The sequence below is a fragment of the Bactrocera dorsalis genome, chromosome 5, assembly GCF_023373825.1.
Source record: "Bactrocera dorsalis isolate Fly_Bdor chromosome 5, ASM2337382v1, whole genome shotgun sequence".
In the NCBI taxonomy this organism is placed as follows: Eukaryota; Metazoa; Arthropoda; class Insecta; order Diptera; family Tephritidae; genus Bactrocera; species Bactrocera dorsalis.
The window spans coordinates 71,752,470-71,773,122 of NC_064307.1; the positions used below are offsets into that span (position 1 = coordinate 71,752,470).

Sequence of the window (20,653 nt, forward strand, 5' to 3'; positions counted from 1 at the left end):
AAATGGACAACAAGCTCACGACACAAATAATATTTTCAGTTGTAATTATCGTATAATTTTTTTATTAACAAAAATAAGGCAAATGACACTGTATGGAGCGCAGTAATGCAGGGTGTATCAAAAACTGATTTATATTTGAGTCAGCTGCTGAATATCTGAGCCTGATAGGAGTGTCGAGGGTTTTATCCGCTTGCAAGTCAGAAAAGTCGCATGTTTTGTAAATTATTTTATATGGGGGAATTTTGCCTTATAAATAAATAAACAAATGTACATTATATCAAGCGCTATTATGCTAAAAACATGCCTTTAAACTTGAAGGTAAAAAAACATTCAGCTATCGGAAAAAACGAATGGCTTCAACTTGCCAAATCAAACAAAAAACTGGTATAAAAATAAGAGACTAGTACAAATACCAGAAACTGATACAATCGCATCGATTCGCAAATTTTAGAAAGTAGCGATTCGAACAAAAACTGGTATAAATATAGGAAACTGTATGTAAAACAAAAGTTAAGTGAACGTTGCAGTGAAATATTACACAAAACTTCTTATTCTTCTTTATTGGCGTAGATATTATATAAACCACCGTTATATTTAATTAGAATGCCGTTAACAGTTATTGATTGATTACTTTCCGGCAATATATTAATGAATATGTATTAAAAAATGCAAATGCCAATAATAAACAACGGTATAGTACCCTTCGATTAAGCATTTTTTTAATATTTCACTTTACACTATCCATTCACAAAGCAACAATCACAAAAAAGTCATAAAACCATTACTAGATATGCATTTTTATTTGCAGCCACATCAAGATAATTTACGAGCCATAATTAGTTGCGCAATTACAAGAACAACACATGAACTGCTATGCATACGTGTGCAACCGGTTTAGTGATGGCTATCTAGTTAAAATATCTGCAGTTTAACCGGACAATTTGCCTCGTGGCTATCGACTACCGTGGCCTCACTGACAGGCCACATAAAACATAGTACATATAAATGCATGTATGTATGTGTGTGAGCGTAACTTCGTCTAACACTTTCCATTGAGCGACGAGTGAATGGTATTATGCGGCAAAAGGGAATGTGTGGTATGTGCATTTGCAAAGCCTGCAGGCCACTAAGCCCATACACTTACCCTAGTTAAGACACAGTGGCAAAGCGTAGAGTTTTAGAAAAGTCAAACTAACTTATAATAAATTTCAGTTGCATACAACTTATTGTAGTGCAACGCGCATACCACTTTCCACAAATGCCACAATAGCTGCCAACTAATATGGCGGCTAAAGCAAAAGCTTGCATAGCATTGAATTGCATACTAAAATGCCATACATACACGTGCATATGTGTAAAATCTAAAATATATATATGTTTATATATATACGCATGCATGTGTGCACCTTAATCAACTAAACGCTTTGATTCTAACGTCTACCGCTTGCTTTGGAATTCACTGATTGAGCTCAACTTGACTGCAACTTGCAACGAAAGACTTAAGCAACAAACCTGTTCGGCTAATGGCTACATTGGCGACGGCGCACAGGCCAGGGACACACCTACCAAATGTTTACCGCCTAGTTTTTCTAAATCTCACATTGCTTGTTGTTGCTGCTGCTCTGCAAGCCGCAAGAATGCCAATTAGAAAAATATGTTGTATGAAAACTCAGCTGCAAAGCAAAGCCAAAAACGAATTTGTACGCGCAGCGTCTGTGGAAAATTTGTGCATGGCATTTAAGGCGATGTGGAAATTGCTGAGCAGCATTGATAGCATTGATTTATAAAACCAGATTTCGAATGAAATTACTTGATTATGCATGGAAAATTGTAATTTTCAAGTAATTAGTGACAGCTGAAGTTAGTGGTCTTATTTCGTGTGCTTGTTTATTTATATGTAGAGACGGTATATTGAAACGTTCAAGTGGTAGCATGGCAATACTAAAAATAAGGCTTTTAACTGCATAAGAGTATAGGTAGTTAGTATCTAAAAATCTAGACTTTTAAACATAACAAATAATTAATTAATTTAATAAACTTTTTTTGGAAATAAATATGGCTGTATGGCTGTATGGCTCACTTTCGTGTAATTTTTAAAAGATTAGTTGAACGTAGCATTTTTAAAAAATATTACAGAAAAAAATTGTGGCTTAAGTATACTAATCCGCTGTATTATCGAAGCATGCATGTCAGTTAGTCTCGAAACGACATGGAACTTGGCTCAGAACTGGGTACTCAGAGTTTATCGTACGTAATGGAAATTTTAATTACAGCTTCATGGCAAGATTATCTAGAAAATTACGTACTACGTGTGGTTATTATTAATGTTATATACATACATATATGTATATATTTTTTATTTTTTTAAATATTTAATATTTTCATTTATATTTTTCATTTTATATATAATTGTTTTATATTTAATTTTTTTTTAATTTTAAATTTTTTTTAATATTTTTTATATATAAGTATTTTTATTATTATTGTTTTCCTCTATAAAAGATTTTATACTCATTTCTTCGGTGAAAACGTCATGGTGACGACGTCATAGCGCTCACATTAAGGAAGCATGCGCAGCGAATTTGTGAAATAGTAGCTACTAAAACCGTTGTAAAATTTGGATGCAAAAAATTTTTCAACACATACCAAAGAAAATTTTTGCCCAAACGAAAGCTTTAACATATATGTACATATTAGTATAAACAAATCTACAAAATCTTCTAGCTGAAATTTAACAACAGCCACTAAGCCACTAAGTACTCCATTCACCCATGAAAACCGAAATGCCATTCAAATTTCTCTCTAGTATTACTGCACTTAATACACGCACACACACTAGTATATGACTACGAGCTTTCAATTCTAATGCGCGCCACACAACCTTAAAATTCTATATGCGCTCTTGCAGCTTTTGCTTTACTTTTTCTTTCTCATTTGAAGCCTGTTAATTTTTTAAGTGCTGGTTGACCGCATTTTCGGTGCCAATCGGCTTCGGTGTAATGCAAAAAGGCAGTAAGCAGCAAAGACTCCAAAAAGTGCATACTAAAGAGAATAAGTAGGAACAAAAGTGTTAAAACAGAATAAAGAAAAAAGCCGCGTACTTGCCTTTCTGCTCAGTTCTCAACTATATATTCATTAAAAACCCATAATATGGTTTCCCTAGTCTACAGGTGTATCTGGCTCTTTGGTAAAATATGTACATCTCAGTATATGTTTGTATGCAAGTCCGCCACTGCAATGACGTGCGGTTTCAACAAAAAATCACAGTTCCAATTCTTATTATTTTTTGTTTCAAATTCCATTAGTTTCTGTGTTAAGTCGAAACAAGTAGCTTCTGAATGCTCAACGGCGTTCAAAATGTTAGTTACAAGAGGCCTGTTTTTGAGTGTATCACTGCTGCGGTTTTAACCTATATTTAGAAGTGAATATGGGTGACTATTATAAAAAATCACATATTCAGTTTGCATCCACCCTGTATAACTTTGCACATTCGTTTACGATTTTCGTATACCTGTGGCATGCCGCAGGCCACACACTCCCATATACAAATCAATATGACAGACCCATCAACGTCACTTTAAACCAGCAGCGGAAGCATGACAGAGAACGTATCAACGCTGAGTGAATGAGCGAGTAAAGAGAAAAGTCAAACGTTAGTTATGCTGACCGCAGGCGGTTGCAAAAACTTTTTTGTGCGCATAAACCGCAAAATAAGACAAAAAAATATTTTGATATGTATACCAAGCAAAGAAAAAAAAAAACAATCGCAAAGCTTTTCTGCACCAAAACACTTGTTGTAAGTAAAAAATGAAACACAGGTGTGCTAAGCTGCCACACTTTGCTTTAGCTGAAGGCACATATACATGCATGCATATATTTTATATATGTAGCTATAAGCAATAGCACACATTTATGCACTTATGGATTTGGCTGCAGCAGTTCTTTGACCAAGAAACCTTTGAAATGCCATTGCTAGCAAAGAACAGGTACACATGTATATATATAAAATTTGCTCAATCCGCGTACGTATGTGCGTGCGTGCTTGATACGCGTGCGGTCTACAAACACATCTTTCACAATTAGTTGGTATTAGTTTATTGTTGTTGCAATTTTTTCCTTTTTTTATTCGTTCTCAAATATTCAACATGCCCACACATAATGTGTCTTAGTTAGTGCTGTCTGCTAACCCTTTAGACTTTGCACCGCAGGCAGCCTATAGTACGTGGTTGCACCTCCCTCACCACTGCCGCTCCCTCCAATTTGCGGCCACATAATATATTGCGCCTTCTTTCTTTGGCTGTCAGCTCAGTTGGGCAGTTGTTTGCCTGCTTACATATTCCTTTTGTTGTTTTTTTTTTATAACTGGGTTTGGCTCTATATATGTGTGCATATGAAGGTGTGCGTGTGTTTACACTTCGTTTCTGGCACAGTATGAATTGTTCCGCTTGTAACAGTTCGGCATTTAGAGGGTTTCCCTAAATTGCTTTTACTGCATACTTTTACTGACTCGCATTATGTGTCTTCTATAGAGCTTATGCTTTTGTTCAACAGTTTATTTGGACCCTACCTTCCCAACCCAGTTTCTGCTTCCGAAGCCAACACTGCCATATAGCGTGACCGAGTTGCCATTCTTACTGTGTTTTCTTTAATTCCAACTTTCTTGTTGCTTACTGCTTTTGCCAACACGTTGCGCGTGGTCAGTATTATATATAGTTGTGCATATAATAAGAGTACAATAAGAACTTCATACACATGCGTGTATACTTTTCTTGGTTTAAAGTGAGCCCTATAAACCTTTTTATATCCAAATACACAGCAATAAAAAATAATTGTTCACAAACACACATTTTACCATCTTCGCTATTCAAAAACTCTTTTATGTGTCCGCAAGCTTATCACGCGATGCATTCAATCAGCAACCCACATCTAAACACGTCTTCATGCCTTCGTACTTGTCGATTATTTGTATATAAATACATACATATGCATAAAAATGAAGAAAAAACTTTTTATTTTAATTATATGTTTAATTGTGCAACATGTGGGTGTTATAACGGATATTATTGCGCATTAGGTATTTGTGTAAGCGTTATCTAAGCGGGCAACACCTTTTTCATATACTATTTTATCTTTGCTTAGGAGACAAGCCTATTTTTTTGATATTTAACATAAACAAGTTTGTAATCAGTATGATCTCACGTGTCGCTTATTTTTGGACTTCTATGACTAGACTTCATAAGTGTTTAACTAATATAGCTGCTACATGTTGTACCAAACACAAACCAGCGCTTTAATCTCCGAACAAATTCTTCATACCATATGGCCGATCAAAATCACGATAAAGGTCTTTTTAAGCCCTTTTATTCTATAAGAAATGCTACTGTGGAGGCTATTGTAGTTTCAATGCAACCGACATTAACGTTACTTATCGTTTTATTTATTTATTTTTTTAACTCAGCAGAAATAAAAAAACTTGCATAATATTCGTACAATGACAATTTCGCCACTTTTCCCTAACTAAAAAGAGATTTGATGATTGCCATATATTTATGTTACGAGTAACTCCAAACTGCAGTATTTTTCAAAAATATGTCATAAGCACATACATACTTGTATGTATATGTATCCAGACGATAATATCATTGAAATTTACAAAAGCGCACAAGTAGCATGAGCATAAAAGACTGCATAGCCTAGCCATCGCATTTATGGCGAGTGAGTACTGTTGCCGCATACATGTCGAGTCTTCTTCAACTGCGGCGCATCACTGCTATTGTGCTATTATTTTCATTTTCCCAGTTTTCTTCAGTCAGCGATTATGCAAGAAGCTTTTGGAATTTTCGTAGCAGCGCTCAATGGCTCAACACCCAAAGTCTGCAACTCACTGTGGCAACTAACCACTTTTTCTTTTACAGCGGCAATATACTACGAGTATCCACAAACATGGAGTTGTTGCATTTTGTATTTTGTTGAGTGAAAAACAAAAATATTGAAATTAACTGCGCTAAGCACCGCAACAGCCGCGAACTACAGCTAGGGGTATGCAATAAGTTTGCAAATAATTTTGTCAGCCGCCTCACAGCTACAACAGTTAGCTGCCTTGCATTTTGCCGCTAGCTTGACCAAAATGCTTTAGTTCGCGGCAGCATCATATTGCGGAAATCTTGTCGCGCATTTTGGCATCTAAGCAGCAAACAACAAACAGCTTTTTCTCTACAGTTATGCAGCCGCAAGCCGACACTTGCCACCACACTTGCAGTGACAACTAGTTGAACTAATGTGGCAAGTTGCTTGCTGGCAGGCAGCAAGTGCCAAATAAGACAGCAAGTTGCATAAATTAATTGTGTTATTTTAGGCATTTCGCTAATTTCTTATTTCCCACTTCGCGCTTTTTAGTTGAGCGAGTGCGAGTTTGACTATGTCTGCGTTAGTTGTTGTTGCTATTTTAATGCAATTTTATTGAAATTACGCCAATTGGGCAAATTGCGTGAATTTACATAATTTTATTAGTTGTTGTTGTTGTGAAACTTTAAATTGCATTACCATAGCTTACAGCGAGTGAGCTAATTCAGAAGACTCAGGAAACGAACGCGCGTAATACGCGGCGTATGATGAATGTGTATGTGCTTTTACCTCCATAGGGGTAATCTAGCAGCATGCGCTCACTTCCTGCATGGCAATTAATTTGCAAGCATAACTTTTACAGGTAGCAAATCTGCATAATTGCATAAAAACATAAAGTAATTATAAAAAAAAGAAAAAATTATTTTCAATAATATACGGCTACCCCTCAATTATAATTTTATTTTGATATCTTAATTTACCCAATTATTTATACATAACTTATCTCTTTATGCGCTCATAAATCAAATTAAGTTGCATTTTTTATCATAACTAATTTGCCTTTTAGACATACCACTTCTGTTTTTCCAGCCATAATGGCAATAAGCAAATCACGTTGAATATTAACAAAAATGCGCATAAATTACTTTAAAAACAATTTTAGCCGGTGGCTATGTTTTCTAATATCTGCATAAAATATGGTCAAACATAGGAAACCAGTTATTCATTAGCAAAAGAAGTTAAGATATGTGCATAGACATGAATTTTGGCAGCCATAGAAAATACATTTTTTTCACGAGTGATTTTTTTAATAAATCAATTATTAACTTGAAAATAGTAAAAAGTGAATGAAATTCCCTAGCAGGTTGAAACTCATGAAAAGGAAAAATTCCGGCCAAACTATGAGTCCATCAAAAATTAGAAAATGGCAAAAGTAGATTTCAACTATTATAAAGCTCACTAACTTCACTGAAGAGGAATGGGAGGGCCATGGTTGCATACTTAAGAATTAAAAATGGTATAAAACAAACTACAAAACTAAGAGTCCATCAGAAAGTAGAGATTTCAACTAAAATAAGGCTCATACACCTTTAAAAAACATGTGATATTTTGACTAGAGAAATTTTTGTTGTAAAGTAGATTAGAATTAGTACTTAGAAATGAGGTTTCTATCTTACGTAATATTTTAAACAAAAAAGGCAAGTGTTTGGGATATGAGTTGGTAAGTTTACTCCAATTTTTTTCAAATATTTTTTGCATAAGATTTGAAATAAAAGTTCGAAATATTCTCATTTTTGAAATTTTCACATAAATTTTTAGGTTATGTGGAAATCATTAACGTGCCAAGCTGTGTCGATTTAACTATGTTTATCAATCTCTCCGCTCTAAAACTTTGCACATGCCCATTTCCGTCCAGTAACTAATTCAAGCTAGTTGTTTTATACTTTATTTATGCAATTTTTTAACCAATTGTGTTTGTTTACATGAAATTTCACGTTTTTAAATTTAATAGGCTGTGACAACCACTTTTTCACTTTCACTGGCTTGCAGCGACAGAAACTCAGTCAACATCCTGCAATATTCGAACAATTGCCTTTACGCTTCCCCCAAAACAAGCTATGATAAAAGCGGAAAGCCGCAACAAGCAAAGCAGTTTGGTTGCCATAAAAGTGCCAAGCAGCAATTCGATAGAGAGATGCCGTAAAGTTGAAGGAGTGATGTGGAAGTAGTAAATTTATATATATATGTATGTATATATGTAAACAAACATTGAGAGGTTTTCTTAAAGGTGTTCAAAAAGTTAATTTTCAGGATACCAAGCGAAAAAATCATTTTTTTTAGTTGACCCCATCTAAATTCATGTAAAAAATATAATACATGGGTATAAATAAGTTACATATAAAACATATAATACTAAAAATAAAAATGAACAAATTTATACAGTTTTTTTCAATTTTTTTTTAAATTTTTAAAAATTTATTAAATAATTTAAAAATATATGGCACATTTTTTTGTAAAAAAATTTGTTTCTTGTTAATTTTGTTAATTAATTTTATTAATTAATATTATGAATGAATTTTAATTTCCAAATTATTAAAAAAAAAATAATTAAAATCACAAATAACAAAAAAATTTTAATTTAGTTAACTTCATTAATTTTTTTTTCATTGTAAAAAAGAAATTGTATATAAAATTAAGCCAATAATTCTAAACGGAAGTAAATTTTTTAAAATAAATTTTGAAATTATGTTTGTTAAATTTTCAACAAAAAAACTAAATTTTGTACGTAATTATTTTAAACTTTTTGTCATTGTAAAAAATAAATTATATTTAATTAAGCGCACGCCTACCTTATAAACGCCGTCCACCATTTTGGTTATTTCTTCGGACTCCATTTTTGCTGCCTTCACCCGCACCGCTATTCCTTATTGTTGTTATTGTAATTTTTGTTGTCAACACCGAACTAAGTGCAAAAAACACGCAAGAAAAAATTAAATTTAATCAAATTAAAAAAGCAGTAAATACACAATTTCGCGACAAACGTGTGTGCACCATAAAATATTATAAACAAACATTTAGCGACACCTAAAATTATTGTACTATTTAACTTTTTCTGTGTTAAGTGTTTGCAAGTTCGTGTTAAAAAAAGTTCACTGCCTGCGCTTTGACGCACATAAATTCACTTTCAGTTGGTTTCTATACACACGCATATACATGTATACATTTCTTTGCGCTTATGTGTGTGTTCACGTGTTTTTTCTTTTGTTTGCTTTTGTTTATATGTAAGTGCATATTTCACTTTCGAAAGTCGTGCGCGACGCTTCATCACTGCGCCGACGCTGCTGTGATTTCCGTCTGCAGCTTTGTAGACCGTTGGCCTTTCTGGGAAGCGCGCTCAAGCGCTTGAGGCATTTCTTACTGTTGCTTTTACTACAGTTGTAGTTGTTGTAATTGATGCTGTTGCTGTTGTGGCGTTGGCTGCTAAGGCTGCTGCCGCTACCTTGGCTATTAAGCGCGCTTGACTTTTATTTCCTTAACTGGGCATAAAAAGCGACTACCAATTTAATGAAGTTTTTCTTTTTCTAAAAATGCAGCGCAGAGGGTTCAATAAACGTTATGGTGTGGCTGTTTATTTTTGTTGCTATTTTTTGGTTAGTTGTTGTATCTCCGCATACGTTTAACGATAAATGATTTATGGGCCTGTCCGAAAAAACTTGATGGTTTGGTGAACTTTTCTCTTATTTGGGTCTACCTTTCTCCCTGCGCATTGCTTACTGATTTTATCACTATGCTTATTGTTGTTTTTGTGTGAAAACAATTTCTCTTTCAATTAATTAAGTTTTACGATCCATTAATTAGTGCAGTTAATTTGGGTAATTGGAAGTGATGAGTGCGAAAGTGTTATATTTTTTACAAATGTTTGAATATATTTAAAAAAAATTTAAAGTTAAAAAATTTAAATTTAAAGAAAAAACTTTAATTTCGAAGATATATATATATATATGTGAAAGCATCAGCCGCATATTTACTATAAAAAAATGGTCCTTATTACTACTATACAAGTTCAAAAGGAGACTGAACACAACAGGCTAAGTGTGATTCCTACGCCACGCTGAAGGATCAGCCACCTAACCTAACCATCCATGGTAACCTAACTACTAAAAAATACTTAGATTTGATCACTTATCCAACAAACATACAGAATATACATCTTCTAATAACGGTTCTTTTCTCTGCATATGACAGAGGAACCTCCGATTATATTTCTGCGTTGCAGCCAAAGCTCACTTTTTGTCTTTTTATATTATTGTGATCACATTTAGATAATGTGTCGTATTTTTTATACAAATTTTATTTTCACTCATTGATACAAGTATGCCACTCCCGCTGTAAACTTTCTTCGCTTGCAGCTACATACGCAGACACAGACAACGTACCAGTCAGTTATTCAATGACTATTGAACTGAATCCGGTCGTCTGTCTTTCAGCTTGTCCAATTCAGTTAGCGCAACCCATCTCCAATCCGGCGTTTCAATAGAAATTCGATTTTTTTCACGCTACACATTTTCACTGCCGTTCTATAATTTATTGTTATTGTTGTCGCCATCACTAGTTGCTGCTGCTACGTAATGTTGTAGTTGCTGTTATTTTTATTACAGTTTCATTTATTCATTCATACATTGCCGCAAGCGTTGCTGGCTGTCGTTGGCCGCTTTGAGCGTATTCTACTTGAGCAACGCGCCGGCGCAGCAGTCAGTCAGCCAGTGACTGATGTCTTTAGATGTGAATGAAGTGATTGTCGTTGTTAATTTATTAGTTTTGTGTTCGTTACTATATGCAAGTGTTGTTGCTAACTTTTTGCGTTGCTTTTGCTCGCAAGATGTCTTGTGGCATCATCGTTTCTTTGCTGTTGTTGTTATACAGCTTTCGGTTGCTATTGCATGCGTCCAAATTTTTTATTCCGTTCTTTATTTGCAGTTTTCTACTTCTTTTACAGCTTTTCTTCTCCTTTTTTCTGTTTTTATATATTTCTTTTCAGTTTTCTTGTTGTTGTTTTGTGAGTGCTGCTTATCGCACGGCGACTAACTGCTGCGCAACTTCAAGTGACATTTTAATCACTCATCTTTCAACATTTGTCAGCATTGTTGCTACCAAATTCACAACTTGTCAGCCTCGCATGTTGCTCCACTTGTATGTGCATTGTTGCTGCCATTGCTTAGTCATCGCTCTCAGCAGTGTAGTAATGTTGTTGTTTTTTGTAAGTTTAACGCTGTAACGCTTTGCTTCGCTGTAATAAGTTGGGAGTTTTCGAAGTTTTTTTGAAGTCACTTCCCTTTGTTTTAGCTCTGGTTGGAATCCTCAAAGCGTGCGTGTGTTTATATGCCGTGAGTGGGCCAGTTTTATTTTTTTATGTGAGAACTGTGTTTTAACGTCCAGAGGATAAGCTTTTGTATCATTTTGTTCTATTAAACTATCGAATACATCATCTTATAAGGGATCATATAAGGAATAGATTATTAAAATTTGTTAGAAAATCCTTATATTACTCTTAAATACGATCTACATTCAAAAAACTTATATGTTTCTGAAAGAAACCGCATTTGTATTCCTCGTGGATTAACTTGAAGTCTCCACATCTTCCGCAGCAACTACTTATCTGCCCCCAATTTATGTTTCGTTTAATGTGATTTTATTCAGTTATAATTTCTTCTCTTTTAATTGGCTTTTATTTCCAAATTTTTGTTTCCCACGCCTCTTTGTTGATAGCTGTTAGACTAAAGTTTCTTTTTTAAATGTCTCTACGCTCCGCTGCTATTCGTTCCTCAATTTTATTGTTTTTCTACTCTGTCTGCTTTGTTATTGCGCATATCTGTGCGCAGTTTTCTTCATACGTATTGTAAAGCAGTGTCAATTGCGCAACTGGAGCTTCTTAAGCATATGTACTGAGACGAAATTATCTTTGCTTTTATGTGCATATTCCATATTAAATACTTTTTAAGCTAAGTTGAAACTTATTTTTCAATATTTTTTTGAAGAGTGTAGTTTTTTCTCGAATTATTTGTGATTGAGCTCTGATAGCTTGTTAAATACATTTTTAACTGCATAGTTTTTAACAGTATCAAGATAAATGTTGAATATTCAGCAACTTAATACTTTAAGTTTTCACTGGTGTATTACACATAGCAATTCCTTTAACCCCTTTTTTCTTTATTAATGACAAGTGATACTCAATCTGGCAGTATTCATATAAAAAATCAGTTATTTCTTTAACCAAGCAAAGTATTTTCCTTTATAAAAAGTATCTCTCATTTACTTCACATTGTCTTTAGTCCAAATAAATAACTTCCTGTGATGCCAAGCTCGATATATTTATTAAGCTGCACCGTTGCTGCATCCAATTCATCCCCATAAATCCTAAACAACATCGCGCATGTCTCATCATTTAACCATTTGCCTTTTTATTATGTAAATAAGCATGCCTTTCAATTAAGTCGTTTATTTTCAGGCATTTTCACTTTCGTTGATTGTCATTTTTCCACTGTCTGCCATAATTAATGTCACTGCTTTTATATGCAACTGCTGCATTCAAACTGCAATGAAAAAGAGAACAAAAAGATACAATTGTTATTGTAGTTGTCACTGAAATTCTTTTTATTGTTTGTGCATTTGACATAAATTAATTGAGGAAAATGAAATTTTAAATCACTATAACTGAATTAAAAGCGTCAAAATAATAATTTGGACTTGTTGTCAGCATGAAGTGCATGAAAAAGCATTAAATTTTCACGACATTGTTGCTTTCAACACTCTATTAGAGATGAAATTTAAAAAAACTTTAAGTTTTCAGGTCACACTTAAAGATTTAAGAAATATATATTAATTATACATTAAAATTTAATTAAATTCGTATTTGTCATGTTTCAGATACTTATAATTTCCACAAAATAGTTGATAAAGCATTACTACTTTTAAACATAATGATGAGACACATCATTTCAAATATATTTCGAAAGAGTTTAAGTTTTTTTATTTTAATTTTTTTTTTTTACCAATTTTTCTGAACTTTTTTTAATTTTAATTTTGTTTTAGAAAAATTATAAAATTATTACTTTCATAAAAGTCAAATCTTAACATTTTTTCAGTGAAATAATTTTTCAGAATATTACAAACAGTATAAATAACTTATTTCTAGAAACTAGTATGCTATTTTTAGCAATACTTGGTTCATAAAAATCATGGATTTTTTTTTTTTAATTTTATTATTATTTTAAATCCTATTTGTGCTTCATTATAAACTCCCATCACTAAAACTCTGAACAGTTTAGCAGCAACCATAGCTATTAGCAACGAAATCCGTAAAACATTTCATTGAAATTCCAAGCCGGTCACGTTCAGCAAATTCACCAATACATCTTCAACATTTGGACATTACTGCTGTCATTTGCAGCACAGCTGCGCGTCAAGCTGCCGAGTAGGCATTTAAGATTACAACTACGATAAAGGCACGCCTTTGCTGCTATGCGGCACTTTAATGATCGATAGAAGAATCTTTATATACATGTTTGCTTTTTTAAGTAGTGAAGACGGACGCTAATGTGTTGGGCATAATTGCTTACAAAGCAAATAATTTCAAGGCTGACAATTTATATTGAATAAAATGGTCGAAAAGTACTATATTTAAAAAAATATTGAGAAACACATGCAACTTTACAGCTCACAGCAACTAGCTTTTGATAAAATTTAGGTTAAAATAAATTTAAAATATTTACGGGGCCCTTGAAGTACGCTGTCAAATGAAGTTGTAAGATCAAAGCGAAGTAGGGCAGATAATTAAATAAATTGATTTACACAAAGAAATTTCAATTACATTTTTGAGATAAAACATATTTATGTTTATGGTAATTAAATGTAGTGTAAAAAATAGAATAAACATGGCATGAAATAATTCACAGTTAATGGCACTAATCTGTGCGTATGTAGGGCACAGATTTTGAAAAAAAATTGATTTTTTATTTTTTCATATTGCGATAGATTATGCCGTTAGAAATAACATACTAAAATTTCAAACCGATGCATGAAATAGTTTTTGAGTTACAGCTATTTAAAGAGTAAGTCTTCAGTTCTATCAGCTTGATTAATTTATTTTTAAACATTTTTGAAATTTGTTGCATAAATGATCCAATCAACATAAATTGCCTCTTTTCTATCTATTTTGACCAAAAATTTAATTTGTCAGGCCTGAAAGGACCAAAATTTAAAGTAAAAATCAATTTTTTTAAAGACTCTGCTATTTTGTCAATTTTCTAGGTTATTGAAGCCCGGAAGCAATGTAGCAAGTAAGGACCCTTTGTTTAGCACCATCGTAGATCTCGTATAACTCAAAAAATATTTTATTATTATTTTTTTAATTTCACTATGTGTTCTTTAAGCATATTTGTATAAATTTACACAGAAAATTGTAAAACAATCGATTTTGTTGCTTTTTTTCAATGCCGAAAATCGACGTTTATAAAGATGCGCAATCAAGTTCGTTGCTTAAGTCTTTTGCAGGCATTAAACTCAATGGCCAACAAGTCGCTTTATCTTTTATTTTTCTTTCTTTAAAATTTTTTATTACATTCTTCCAAAATATCCTAACACATATTTAATTAAAAATCACTGAGAAAGCGAGTTTCTGGGTCAATTAGCTTGCCGCAGAACGTCGATGGAAAGTGAAATTCCTTTTATAGGCACTTAAAGGGTTGTTTTTTTAATCTCTTCCACAACTTCGCCCATTATTACAACCATAATTTTTATAATGCAATCAAAAAGCAACGGAAACTTTTATTATTATTTCTCCTTTTTTTGTTTTTTTGTACTTCATTGCGTTTGAGAAGTTACCAAACCAGTTACAAGAATATCAAATTCGCCATATACGCAAATCTTTCATGAATATAATTGTTTGCCTATATATGTACTTGCCGCTTAGAATTTATTCACGAAAAAGTTGCCATGAAAATGAAAACTGTAATTGAAAATAAGCAAGAGTGGTTACTTGATTGGCATATAAATGTACTGCGTCGCGCATGCGCCACTCAGACTATCGAAACGTGACTGGTTTTTGATTTATGTGGCGCATAAAACTGTTATGCAATTCGCGTTGTTTTTGCGCTTTCAATTTGAATTCGTAAATTATACTCATTTCTAGCGAATTCTTGCGTTATTTGGTTGTTTACACTTTCGTCATTCTTTGTTGCGCTTCATGGCGCAGGTTTATAAACTGAGACGCATTAGATGCTAGAGTTATTTTTGTTTGTTTTTTGATTTATAGTGTGAAATTGAGAATATGCCAAAAATTCGGCAGTTTACCATCTGTTGCTCTTTTGTTGAATCGTAGATTTCTCACACTTCAAGTGGCTTTTGGCGCCTGCAGATTAACTGGTGACAATAATTGCATTGTTGTTGACGAAATAACCATAAAAATAAATACAAAAGCATAACAGCAGAAAGAATAATAAAAAGCATAACAGAAAAACCACAAAATATTGCAGCAACTTTAACAAGTCGCATGCTACAAGCAGCATTAGCATTGCGTCTGCGACACGTAATGAGGCCGCAAAGTGAATGACTCAAGCAACAAACCATAAAAATGTGTGAACAAAATCGTAAACGAATTGTTGAGATTGAATTACGTAAAATGGGCGGAGTATGAGTAAAGCTATGAATATGAAGTTTCAGCATGGCAATAAAATGCCAAATTTATTAATAATTAGAAAGAGCATTCCAAAACATCGTGACTAAAAACAAAATGGTGGTTGATACCAATTGCTTAAAAAATAACTTTATTTAAAACACAGTATGGCGGTGCTTCTACTCAGGAGCGAAGTAAAACCCTTCGAATTTGCGTTTGATCTCAACAAAAACCGAAACGAGGGCATCTACAAATATATCTCGGCTTGGAGGGTAGCCAGTAGCAACATTGAGAACATCAAAGGGAGGCTCAACATCACCATGAATGGTAAAAACATAAAGAAAAAAGGATGCTGGTAGATGAAGAACCCACCCAAGCCCGCAGTCTAACACTTTCCTCCTGTTATTATCGCAGAGAGTATCGGATGAGTCTAACTAAAGCTTAACACTACCCGAATAAATTTTATTTGTAAGTACTTAAAGCATCTCTCACTCACACACATACTCACTGTAACACACTGTTTGCCTGCTTGAACTGCAGTACACTTCTGACATTTATTTTTAATTTTTGTTCCTTTTTTGGCACGCTTGATTTGGTTGAAAAAATTCACTTTTAATTTTTGTAACCGAAATGGACATGTAAGTATGCGCAAAATAATGAGAAAACAGAAAAACAAAATCCAAACCACAGTTTATTGCCGCTTTTCAACGCACTTATACAAGTAGGCGCACAACATTAACAGCAATTAAACCTAAAGAGTACGTGCCAACATTTGTTTTCGACCATATTTGCGTGCACCACACTTCAATCACATATATTTTGTAATTTTTTTTTACACCCAACGCGTACATGTCACACTTCAGCGCACAAATTTATGCGTTACATTACAATAATAGCAAAGATACAAGCCAAACAGACTTTAGCAACGCTTATTTTGCCCTTTCGACTTCAATACGCGTTTTGCTGTCAACAACCTAGCATTCGCTATTTAAATATGTTATTGTTGTTTTCGAAAACTTTTGTTTGTTTTATCATGTGCATAATGTTGTTGTATTCAAAAGAATTCAGTGAAGTTTACGCGACAACTTCAGATTACTAATGACTTTTATCCAACGCCACGCCACTACTTTACTCTAGTTAACTCCATACTGCAGCGTGCTAAGTGATTCTATTTTACTGAACTGCGTGTGCTCTGTTGCAGTTGTACACATAAGTGTTGTAGCTACAAATCAGCAACGACAGCAACATTTTTGCAATTACAACAACAGAAATAAGAATATGATAACAACGTTGAACATGCTTAACTTTGGTACACATCCAAGGGAAACTTTTGATATGAGAATTGTTAAGTAGTGAATACCGAAACACTTGAATACCATGAAAATTGGTTTTCAAAATTTCCTTATAGCTAAACCGCTCATCATATGCGATTCATAAAGATGCGCCAGCGAGTTCGTTGCTTAAGTCTTTTGTGCGGTAAAATCGCATTTGCCCAAATGTCTTCATATTCACATAAGCACACCATTTCTTGATTATTTGGAACATCCTGCCTATAGCTGAATACATACGATGAATTCTAGAGACTACCCCAAATAAATTCAAAACAGTTGAAAAAGTAGTTTATAGTAAACAATTAAGTCTTATTTACGCACCCTGTAATTTACTAGCACCTTGCACAGTTTAAGAATCTTATGTTGCTTTTTACCCGATGTATTATCTCTTATTTTATAGAAGCCTTGCGGTTAAATTCGCCTTTAGCATTTTGCCCACACAAAAGTTATTAATACATCAACTACAAATACCACCGTCGATGCGTCACTTGAACAATTTATGCGTGTGTATATAAACACAAAAATAGTTGAAGTATATGCACATACTTATTTATGTGTATAAACTTAATCCACAGTAGATGTACTAAAGCATGCGTTTTACTCCGTTTTCTTTTGTTTGCATTTTTCGTTTATTTATAATAAATTAAAATCTGCATTGATGTATTTTCAAGCTTTGGGCTCATCAATCTTTTCTGTTTAACAATACATACAAATTATTACACACACATACATATATATGTACATATTTAAATTCATTGCGCAGAACTCTGTAGGTCGTGTCTTTCTTACGAACAATCAGTTGTCAGTTTATGCGCATAAATTTGTTGTACTTGCTTGCTGATTTCTACCATTTTTGGTTGAACTTGGTATGAAAGTAATGCGCAGTAAAATCAAAAAAGTTTTATTACAAAGAAAAATAGTGGCAACTCTACTTAAACGGTAAAGTTCGGACAAGCAATCAATCAACACTTACTTAGACATACTTATTTATGACCTTTAAGATTTAATATTTTAAATTTTGAATATAAAAACATAAACGGATATAATATAATGAATGTCAAAAGCTGTACTTAAATTTATTTCAAATAAATTGCTCTTTTCATATTAACAATAACACACATTAGTCATTTTCATAGCTACATACATGTATATAAACTCAGCTGCAGCCAGCTGCTGTTCATCTGCGCAATTAATTCGCATATGTTGATAATCTAGACAAATTGCTATAATTTAGCACTTTACAGCTAATTTTGCATTCATTGTCCAATTAGGTTTAAAGTCATATATCAGGCAATTTTTTAATGAAAATATATTTGTCATAATAAACGACGAATAAAACAAGCAACAAATATTAAATCAAGGAAAGTGCATGAAAAATAATAAAAAAGTAATAAAAAATTGATATTTCATTAATTTTTTTTGCTGTTTTTATATATTTGTTGCTGGCCATTACCTTAGGCTTAATCTGAGAAAATGTATGGGAAAGGTCAGTGAATACAAAAGACGTATTTGAGTGCTGGGTGTATAATCAATAATAACAACTTCCGCATATTAATCATCATAAGATTGTAACGAAGTAGCGATTATTACTGTTTGACAGTTTATTATTTATCATAGTGAAGAACAGATTATGGTGTTGATTATACGGTGCAACAAAGGTCAACTTTTACGAAAAAAAAAAAATTTTTTTCGTTTTTTAAAAACTTTGTCTTTTTCTGTATTAGTCAGAAAATTACAGCCTTTTTCATAACAGAAACAAACGAGTATAAAAATATATATTGGGTAGATTCACAAAAGTTTCTAACCTCTGTTGGCACTTCAGTGCTAATTCGAGGATTTTCGAACGCAATTTTCTTTACATTTTTGATAATGTCAGATGTTTCGTTCGCATTAGCCAATTTTTTATGATCTCACGAGCTCTACTGTAGAAAACTAATACAAAGTTGTTCAAAAACAGACTTTAGAAATATTAGTAAAGGGGAGAGGAAATTAAAAAAATATAAAAAGAAGAAGTCCGTTGCTAGCAAAATTAATTACAGCGTATTGCCAATGATTTTTTACCTATATCTATTGAAAATATATGCAATACAACTTTTAATTAATGAAAGCTTTGCTTTGTATAGCTTATATTAATCAACTTCTTATATAAATAAGACCCGCTTTAAGAACATTTATTCTTTTACTTTTATTTGATTATCCAACATTTTTTCCATTACAGCTTCGCAGCAATATTTGAATAAACATATTTACACACATTTACATACATGTTAACATATAGTATATTTTCACTTGCGTTTTCATTAGTTGTTGTTAACCTTGTTCTTAATAACTGCATTTTGCATACCGAACGTCGCGCCTAATGACCACCTTTTGCAAATTCACTGCTTTTATGTGTGTGTGCGTATTGTTTTTATGCCAGTCGCCCTGTTCAAATGTCACCAAAGCGTCAACAGACACATATCCACTTATAAAGACTATAATTACCAACCGCAAACATGTTTTTATTATGCAAACATAAATAAGTACATGCGTACACACACATATAATTATGGATGTAAGCATATAGAGTTCACATGTAAAAGGTGATTTCTTGTTAAAGCTAAAGCGTATGCTGGAAACGTGACAGCCAGACAATTACATGGTAAAGTAGTGTGTGTATTGCATATTTGGCTGTGTTGATTTGTCACACCTCATTTGGGTAACGAGGGTAATAATAACTAAATTAATTTACTTACTGGGGCATGGGAGTAAAAACGAAAGTGGATATCTTGAGGTGTAATATTTCGCAGTGTGCACAAGGTAGAGCGTAAATAAGGGAGAAAATAAAATAAAAATTAAAAAAAAAATATTTAAAATATTTTTTATGTAGTTGCCCCACCGCAATTAGTTTATATTTCTCACCTTATTACAATTAATTGTTCACTGCGGTGTGTGTGAGAAAATTTCAAGGTTTTGCCAATTTATTATATTATTTTGAGGTAAATATACAGCAGAGTCTGACGAACTTTTTTGAATTTAGAATTATATTTTCAACTTACTGGCTCTTAAATATGGTTGAAGTTTTTATGAACCAAAACAGTTTGGTTAGAAACTGAAACATCACATTTTTTCTAGTTGTCAAAGCTCTTTTTCCCTGTAGCAAAAAAAAAAATTTAAAAAAAAAACCATGCTCTCCAGCATAATTCTTACAACCCATGGAGCCTACTTTCACCGACAAAATTTAAAAAATGTTAAGCTTATGCTTTCACGCTTGTTTTACATAAAATTATTCAAAAATTATGCGATATGCTTTGCCGCCGTTGAAATCTCAACGCTTTATGCCAACACTCAGATTTTTCTATTTGCCGTACTTAAAACTTCAACGCTTTATGCTTACGCTCAGATTTTTTATTTATTTATATATATTCTACTTACCTGCTGCTCGTTAGTAAACGTCATTAGCAGTTCTTTGTGAATATATTAGCATTTTTATCTCATGCCACTTGGCTCTAACGCCACTTTCTTTACTTCTATGAATCGTTGAGGGTTATTCCAAGGCATTAAAAATAGTATTAACACTACAAGCAATGTATAAATCTTAAAGTAAGTTCTTATGTTACTTTCTGTCATTTTTTGTTTTATGCTAAGCAAAATTCGACTTATTAAAAATAAACATAAAATAACACAGCGTCAACGACAGCGAAAAAATTCTTCTTTTTAATTACATTTCCACATATTTGCAATATTATATTAAATTACTGCTTTCGAAAAAAGGTCAAAGTTGTTTTAATTACCAAAAGCTCTGTTTTTTGTAATGAAATCCGGTTTT

At 32.9% G+C, this 20,653-nt stretch overlaps 1 protein-coding gene across 7 annotated transcripts in view; it reads right to left on the minus strand.

Moving 5' to 3' along the window:
- The window catches only part of LOC105229454 (brain-specific angiogenesis inhibitor 1-associated protein 2), a 52,551-nt gene that overhangs the window by 11,408 nt on the left and 20,490 nt on the right, over positions 1-20,653 (minus strand). For 6 of the 7 annotated variants that reach the window (XM_049458229.1, XM_049458228.1, XM_029551617.2 and 3 more), the window contains exon 2: positions 8,694-8,806. In XM_049458229.1, coding sequence (XP_049314186.1) covers positions 8,694-8,738 — 45 coding nt within the window. In that variant the 5' untranslated portion in view covers positions 8,739-8,806. Of the gene's footprint in view, positions 1-8,693; positions 8,807-10,280; positions 12,435-20,653 lie in introns of all 7 variants that reach the window. The other variant, XM_049458230.1, reaches the window with a different exon arrangement.